Here is an 8907-nt window from a genome sequence, read left to right as displayed (position 1 = left end):
CTGATCCATGAAGAAGAAAAGAATCAGAGTCTGAAGGAAACAGAGACATAAAGTTCAGATGAACAAACTCCATCAGAGAGAAGCTTCTGCTCTGTGACTGATCCACTGGTGGAAATGAAGAGACGCATACAGAGACATTCTGTTCCCATGACAACAAGTGAACCTGTCCACACCTGGAGCAGGACTCTACCTGGGAGGTGTGGTCAGACTGACATCACTCCTGGTTCATTTGGTTTGTATGTATTTCATGTTTCTGTCTCCTGTGTTGATTTAAGAGGCTCAGCTCAGGTGAAGCTGCAGCAAGGAATTGTGGGACAGCATTTCTGTTTCCTAAAGGAGATAAGGAAGGAAGCAGTGAAGCTCCTTTCCTCCGCTCTGATCATGAAGCTGCTCAGAGACTCTGAACCTTCAGGAGAAAAGGAGTTTGACCTTTGTGACCCCGCCCACCACACACCTGTTTCTTTTTCCTGAGAGGAAGAGGAGGTGAGGAGGAGGAGGAGGAGAGGAAGAGGAGAGGTCAGGAGTTCATGAGCTCAGGCACCAGGGGACTCTGGGAAATGAAGTCAGGATCTGTTCTGTTGGTTACAGCTGCTTTATTTCCGGGTTGTATCTGTGTTGGTCTCGGCAGCCAGAAGAACCAGCTGTTCAGACGTTTACGTCTCATTATGATAAAGTGTGTGAAATGTAAATAATAATAATTAACTGTTCTGTGTTAATAAATGTTCAGACAGTATTTTAATATAACCTGTGTGTCTGTTTCTTCATGAGGATGATGAGCAGGAGTCGTCGCTGGTTCTTTCTCTCTCACGGAGCTAAAGGCAGTCTGAGCTGTTGAACATGTTGCTGCAGGTGTGATCTGAACCAGCACACCTGAGCAGCTGCTGTTTTATAGTGGTTCTGTTCAGTATGAGAGCTGTAGCTGTAGGTTCTGTTCACCTCAGATCTACGTCCAGGCGCAGCTGATACAAACATGCTGCGATGTGGAAATCACACATTTGTTTATGGAGGTCACATGATGTTTCTCTGTCTGTGTGGGAGGAGCTTAATCAGTCATCTCTCCGATGAGTCACAGGATTCAGAAGTGAAAGTGTTCTGGGATTCAGGGGAATTCTCTGTTTTATAATATAGTTTTAACACGTTTTAAAACTGACTATAAACAATTAGATTCAATGAATAATTATCTTAAAAAGAGGAAATGTGTTAGAATAAACAAGCATCAGCCTCCATCTTTACTGAGCCATCTGATCAGGTTTTATTTGATCCGTCAGCAGGTTCAAACCCGCCTCCTCCTCCTGTCACTCAACCATGAGACTGTTTTGAATTCAGATGTGGAGGAAGTATTTCAGCTGCTGTCGCCCTCAGGGCTGATGACGAGTCTCTGGAGGTGGGTCTTTATTGTCTCTGTGTTGGCACCATTTTGTTTCCTGTTGCCTCTGGACTCTGTGGCGAGTTTCTGAGCAACAAGAACAACCGGTAACAGGTTTAATCAGCGGCGTTCTCAGATGAATCATAATGATGATAATAACTTTATTTATGGAACTTTTCTTAATAGAGTTACAACATGGTAAAACCAGATAAAAGAAAAGTCCAAAGCACCTGAGCAACATAAAAACATCTCAAATCATCATTATGAAAAAAGATCGGACAGTTAAAGACGTAAAATATATAAAAACAATATCAATGAAAGACGTATCAGACGTCACCAGAGGCTGAGACAAAGAAACGTGTTTGAAGAAGAGATTTAAAGGAAGTTAAAAGTCTTAAATATATTTATAAACATCATTTATACAAACCCCGACCCAGCAGGACTTCTGATGGTGTCTTCATGTCAAGAAATCTGAGATAAAACGGGGGCGGAGCCATTTAAAGCCTTAAATATATTTATAAACATCATTTATATATGGAAATTACATGTTACTTTGTGTATGGGAGGATTTAATGTCAGAAAGGCCAGAGTCAGGAGGCCGCTAGGATCCGTGGGCTGTAGATGAATAAATATCTGGGTGTCATCAGCATAGAAATGATCATAGACGACAAGATGAAACAGTTCAGAGACTGAATATGAAATATAAATAAAACAGATAAAAACATTAATGCATTCAAAGCAGGAAGAGACATTTTACTGCATCAGAATCAGCTTATAGTTACTACTTATAGTTATTACTATATTATTATATTGATAATATAAAGTTCTGGACCTCTTTGAATATGAACTGAATCCTCCTGCACTGTTTCAGCTCAGAACAAGATGATTTATGTCGTGGGATGTTCAGTGTCTTGTCTCAGAGGTTTTCTACCTGTGGTCTGCCGCCCTCTGCTGGTCTGAGAGAGGTACTGCAGGTGTTCAATAATGTAGTTTCACTGTGGGAATCACTTTTATTTTTAACACATGTCCATGTTTAAATTATTGTTTTAAGGATGATAAAATTCATGTATAATTATAAAAGGTAGAAAGTGACTTTCAGGATTAAAGGTCTGTGCTGTGCTAATGTTGGAATGTGTCCCTAATGTCACATGCAAATTCATCACGTACAGATAAGAATATATTAGTTTACTGATCAACATCTAAGAAGAACTACAGCTGTTTTTTCCAGTGAAACACCGTCTACAGGCTCCAACAGTGTTTCTCTCACTTTTTCAGACCGACTTTATTGAACAGGACGATGACGAGAGACAGGAAACAAGTCCGATTGTTGGGGAATCGAACCGGAAACTTGTTACTTATAACCCTTACATTTATCATGTGTGACCTATCAACTCAGCTGTTTGATTACCTTGATCAATAACAGAGTTTTAATTATCAGGAAACCCTGAAGCTCACACACTGCAACAGCTGAGGCTTTTCTGTAGCATCACTCATCATTCTGGCTAGAGGTCATCAAACGCACCACGAGTCTCAGTCCATGATCTTGTTCATTGTCAGTGTTTGAGTTAACAGACTGATAACTGGTGACATTCAGCTCAACCCTGAGCAGGCTAACTGTTAGCTTCATCACGTTTCCTTTCAAATGTCACCTTTACGACATAAACACTGTAAAACAACCAATTCATATGATGTTTGAATTTTATTGAAAACAACTCGTACAACTCAAAGCAAAAACAATACAGTAAAAGAAGAAGCTATATTATCATATTATATTATATTATATTATATCATATGTTTGTGCAAATGTTTTATTTGTTTCTCCTTATATTTCCACATTTATTTATTTACTCTTTTACAGATTTATTCTTTTTTATGGCACTACTGTGACTCCACAGAGGTCAGCTGGGTTTGAGATGTTTTAACTAGTTTACTCACTGACCACCAGGGGTCACCGGTGGTCCGCTGGTGACCCCTGGTGGATCACCATAGGTCCTCAGGCTGCGTCTTGGTCAGAGTGCTGGTCCCTGGGTCACCGTCAGTGTTCAGAGAAGAAACGTCTCATCAAACTCTCTGCAGCGTTCAGGCTGTTTATAGTCTGCGGTCGTGGTTTCTGTCGGTCTGTTGTCTCTGCGCTGAGCAGAGGTGACGATCGGTTAGCCACAACCAAACACGAACAAGTCAAATTTTCCATCAGAAGAACTGTGAAAGCCACAGAACCACAGGAGAAAAACAAGGTTATTGATCCTGCAGAGAAACCAGATCTCTGCTGCCGTAAGAAAAAACATCAATTAAATATAAATAAGAGTAAAGTTAATGGCTTCATTCACCACAAAACAAATGGTGGGTATCATCATATCTATAAATGAAAGTACGACAACACAAGTAACATGTTGCACAGTGAGGAGTGCACTGTAATTGACCAATTTCTTTTCATCTTAACTTTCTCTTTGTTTTCATTTTTCATTTTGCAGCTAAAAACAGTAAAAAAAAAAAACTATGACAAATATCTAAAGTGTTATGAAAGCTGAATGTACCCTGGAGAGAGGACCAGCAACAGACCAGCAGGAGGACGTCAGTGGTGGGACTGGTGGGACTGGTGGGACAGGTGTGAAGGTGTGACGGTCGACCTCAGTGAAGAGTAGACGACCTCCGGCTCTGCTGGACACTCTGAACACAAACACACACTTCATCAATATGAGAAAACCTCGACCCTGACCTTTACCTGAGCTCCACCCAGCAGGACCAACAGGACCGGCAGGACCGGCAGGACCAAAAGGAGCAGCAAGAGCAGCAGGACCGGCAGGACCAACAGGACCGGCAGGAGCAGCAGGACCAGCAGGACCAGCAGGACCAGCAGGAGCAGCAGGACCAACAGGACCAACAGGACCGGCAGGAGCAGCAGGAGCAGCAGGACCAGCAGGACCGGCAGGACCGGCAGGACCGGCAGGATCTGTTCTTCAGACCAGTATCTGACCACCAAACTCTTGGAGGACCTTGATTCTCTAAGAGTTGGTCATCGAAACGTTCCTCGGTTCCTCTGTTTATCTCCTAAATCTAAAGTCTCGACAAACTTTCTGCTACTTTTTTCCAGATTCACTGGATCGTGGTTTAATTTCACTCTGACTTTGTGACTTTGAGGTTTCGTCCAGACGAGCTGAAACCTACAAAGACTGCAGCAGCGTAATATCTTAGCAACATTAAACTACTAAATACAGATATATATTATATATATATTCAGAACAAGACATTTGAAGACGTTACCTTCAGTTCTGGAAAAACCATGACAGGTATTCTTTCTCATTATTTTCCAATATTTTTTAGACAAAACAACTGATGGATTAATGGAAGCCCAACACCCAGCTGTGTTTCCATGGTGCAGGATTCTCGTTTGGCTTCATCAACTGTAAATGCATTTAATCATAGGAACACTAGAGAGAGCTGAGAGCTGTGGTTAGCTTAGCTTAGCATAAAGCCTGGAACCTTGTCTCTGTGCCAAGTTCACACATAAAGAGCAGCTTTACCTCTGGTCCTGTTTGTTCTGATGAATATTCGTCCATAAGTGACGTGGTCTGTTCTCACAGCTGAGTAGACTGCAGCCGGATCGCTCTCTGGGAAACAGAGCACACGTCACATTACAACACAGCAGGAACTACAGCTGATACCAGTACTGTCAGTTTATCCCCTGCTGGAGTTAGGACCACGAGTAGGATGGTAAATATCTTATTACAGAGGTAGTAAGGGACAAGTTAGGACTCTATAACTGTCAGTGGGTTTACAGTTGTTTTTTTCTGTGAACGACCAGAGACCAAATATAAGAGGAGGGTGTTCATCAGAAACAGGACGCTGGACGACCACAACGCTGCTCAGTGCTGCTGAAACACACTGAAACATTTCACCACCACGTCCAAAATAGATACAGAGCTGAGAAACATCAGCAGCTTCAAACCACAGCTCAGAGGAATCAACAGGAGGAAGTTGTTCCTGTGGTTTTAGACGCAGTTTAAAAAAAAGAATAAAATGATCTTTAGAGACAATTCAAGCTGAGTCCTTCTGCTCTTTTATTCCCTGCTTTACATCTTATGTTATAATCCGTCACGTCTTCTTGTTTGTGTCTATTAAACTAAATATTATGTATAAATAAATTAGGCTTAAAGTCATACTAAAGGAGAATACGTGATTTAGTTTAAACTGCACTTTAATGGGGTAAAACCAGAAGAACCCAGTTTCTCTGTGAGAACTTCCTCCTGCTGTTGGTGATTTTCATGCAGCGCCATCGTCAGGTCGACATCCCATCAGTTTGTGTTCATGCTAATGTGCTACTGTGAGGATGTTAGCATGTTAGCATGCTGTTAGCCATTAGCTCCAAGCTCTGAGCTCAGCATCTCAGCCTCGTGGCTGCAGACTGTTGTGCAGGTGTCGGACCGTGATGGAGGCAAAGAGCACACGTCACATTACAATACTGCAGTAACTGCAGCTGATACCAGTACTGTCAGTTTATCTACTGCTAACACTAGTGTAGTAACCTTTGTACATACTGAGATACATAGAAAATAAAATGTTGTAAATATAAAATGTAAAGTGTAAGTTGAAGGGAAACAGTGTTTAATACTCAAGTTAGTTCAATGATGTCATTATTAATCACATCAAACATGAAACTGTATGTGTGCAGAGAAACACAAATCTGTGCAGTTATAAACTAGATGTCTGTAACTGCAGCTCAGTGAAGCGTGTGGTGGTCCGCGCTCAGCTCAAGTGTTTCTATCAGAAACAGGAAACTGGACGACCACAGAGCTGGTAGCTTCTATTTACAGTTCCACTACAGGGTACAAGACACCAGGTACAGCAGCACCTGCCTAACCTCAGTCTGAAACATGCCACTAAACAACTTCAAAAGTCTTTAAGATGCTGTTGAAAAAATGCATCATTAAAATAAATCAACTGTAAATGCAGAGTAAAGTAAAAGTCAGTCACATTAATTGAGTAAAACAACCATCATTTATGGTCCTTATAATCCATAATATCCTCATATAACAAAATGTTCTGATAATTCTCATCCTAACATAAAAACATTTTTACAATAAAAACCTCTTTATTGGTTTTTCAGTTCATTCATATATTAAAGCCATAAAATATCTGCACATAAGGGACATAAGGTAACAACACAAATAAATAGATAAATAGATAAAATAAAATAAGAACATAAATCTTCATCATAAAAAACAATTTTAACCCTTTGAAGAGATGAAACCAGAACAAGATGTCCTCACTTACTTTTTCTAAAATGTCCTAATTGTCTAAAAACATCTTCATATTCCACAATTATCCGACTTTCTAAAAATGTCCTCCTGTGGAAAATGGATTTAACTTTATAAAAGTCTCCACATCACACACTGTCCCTTTAATTCATGACGGTGTCATCAGATTAAAAGAAGAAGACATGGTCCTCACAAAGACACAGGTCCAGTTTATCTACACGAGGACATGAGGCGCCGCCCTGACCTACGTTAACTGTAACGCCCTAACGCCCTCAGCCGTTACAAACACAACACGTCCAGGTAATTAAAGTGTACAATAGATGCTCACCATTGCTCCGCCTGATTGGCTGTTGTTGGTTACGTAATATTTTCACGTCGCTGTATGTGATGTCATCTGTGATGTCATCTTCTCTGACTTCTTCATCAGCTGGAAGGAACCAAAATGAACAATGATATAATTTAAAACATAATAATATAAAACTTACTATTGAATAATAAACTTAAACTTATATGAACTCATTAGAAATACAGTCCAAATGGACAGTAGAATATCTGATGCAAATAACACATTAAACTGAATTTACATATATAAAACATCTAAAATAATAAGTGTGTGTCTCACCTGGAAGTTTCCTCTCAACACATCGTTTCACCAGTACAACCAGTAACACCAGTAACATCAATACAAGCAGACCACAGACAGATGCAGCAGACAGCCACACAGGTAGAGGAGGAGAGGTGGTGGGCGGTCGCTCTGAAACCAACAAAAATAATAATTAAAAATACTTAAATAAACAAAGAATAAAACATTAATTCATTTCACTGTTCAGAAAGTTTCAAGATGAAACTAAGAAACTGGAGCTGATTCTGTTTTTGAACTTTAACCTTTGACCTCCTGACCTGTGACAGTGATCCAGCTGCGTGGAGACTCTCCATGACCTCTGATGTCACAGCTGTAGAGGCCTTCATCAGACTTGTCAACATGGTGGATGGTCATGTGACCTGTAGTCTCTGTGATGAGGGAGCCATCTTTATAGAAAGCAGCTGGGAGGTTGGAGGGAGGGGTCTTTGTTTTACAGTGCAGAGTGACATCATGTCCCTCCATCACAGGGAGGACAGGACTCTGCAGGATCACTGCTCCACCTCAACACACAGACAAACTACAGCATTTCATCCATTTACACACAGCTTCATCAACACTGACTCCACAGTCTGATCTTACCAGTGACAGTGATGCTGATGCTGTTACTGGTTGCTCCCTCTCTGGACTCACACCAGTAAACTCCACTGTCCCATGGGAGGATGAAGCTGATGTTACAGGAAGAACCAGCTGATTCTCCCCAGTCAGCTCCACACTGAGTCCTGGTTTCTCTGGTGGTGTTCCTCCTCAGCCTCCATCCAGCAGAGCTGTCGTCCTCCTCACAGCTCAGAGAGACAGAGTCTCCTTCAAACAGCTGAGAGCTGCTGGGACTCACCGTCAGACCAGCTGGAGGGAAATCAATGAATTTTGAGCAAAACATAAATTTACATGAATTTCAACTCAACAACAACAGTCATATAATCCTGGTGGACGTCTTGGTCACACACATTTTGTTTCATGCTGCAGTCGGTGGGTTGTGTTCAGTACAACGTGTTTATTTTTACCACTTAGTCGCATCATGTTTCTGCAGTGGATCAGAGATAAGTGACTTATTGCTGATCACTGGATCAATATCTGACATTGATGAAGCCTCAGTGAAGAATTCAGGACACATTGATAATCTCTGTCCTCACAGCTGTTCATGAGAAAACATCTGTAGTAGTTCCAACACGTACGATCATAGAGACAGTGGACTGTGCTGCTGCAGCGTTTATCTGATCCCTGATCAGTTCAACTACCGAATCAGTGTGTGAGAGAGAGTATTGATTAGTGACGGAGCAGTGTGGGCATGAAGTCCATGAAGAGACTAGTTGTATGTTTATGTTGTGACTGTTGAAAGTTGTTGTGCAGGAGGTTAATGTTGCTTCTGTAAAACCATGAGAAAAACTAAACGTCTTCACTTTCATTAACTGAGCTTCCTGTAAGAACTGTGTTTATTGAGACTCAGAAAAGAGAAACAGGAAGTGGACTGACCTGCGTTCGTGATGCAGCAGAGCAGCGAAGTCAGACCTACAGACGGGACAGTTACTGTGAAGTTAAACATGAACACAAAGGGAAACCTCCTCCTCTACACTGCATTCAAACAGCCACAGAACTCAGAGATAAGACGATAATATAATGAGTCATGATGATAACAACAACACAAC

At 41.2% G+C, this 8907-nt stretch overlaps 1 protein-coding gene across 3 annotated transcripts; it reads right to left on the bottom strand.

Moving 5' to 3' along the window:
- Positions 1-3440: 3440 nt before the first annotated feature.
- Positions 3441-8827, bottom strand: LOC111649974 (sialoadhesin-like). 3 transcript variants are annotated; one of them, XM_023399681.2, is made up of 8 exons: positions 8735-8827; positions 7844-8107; positions 7522-7764; positions 7244-7375; positions 6950-7048; positions 4888-4974; positions 3901-4033; positions 3441-3565 (listed from the first exon to the last, which is right to left on the bottom strand). In XM_023399681.2, exons 1-7 carry the CDS (start codon positions 8802-8804, stop codon positions 3939-3941), a joined length of 990 nt encoding a protein of 329 aa, XP_023255449.2. In that variant the 5' UTR covers positions 8805-8827; the 3' UTR covers positions 3441-3565; positions 3901-3938. The 3 variants fall into 3 exon arrangements, with proteins under 3 accessions (XP_023255449.2, XP_087028286.1, XP_087028287.1); XM_087172160.1 differs by having other exon boundaries at positions 3441-3498; XM_087172161.1 differs by having other exon boundaries at positions 3459-3493.
- Positions 8828-8907: the final 80 nt, after the last annotated feature.

The sequence above is a fragment of the Seriola lalandi genome, unplaced genomic scaffold (assembly GCF_002814215.2).
Source record: "Seriola lalandi dorsalis isolate HSWRI2012SDOR001 ecotype SW California unplaced genomic scaffold, Sedor1 jcf7180002052115, whole genome shotgun sequence".
Classification (NCBI taxonomy): Eukaryota; Metazoa; Chordata; class Actinopteri; order Carangiformes; family Carangidae; genus Seriola; species Seriola lalandi.
Note: the sequence above shows the minus strand (reverse complement) of the source record. Positions and strands in the feature narration are given on the sequence as shown.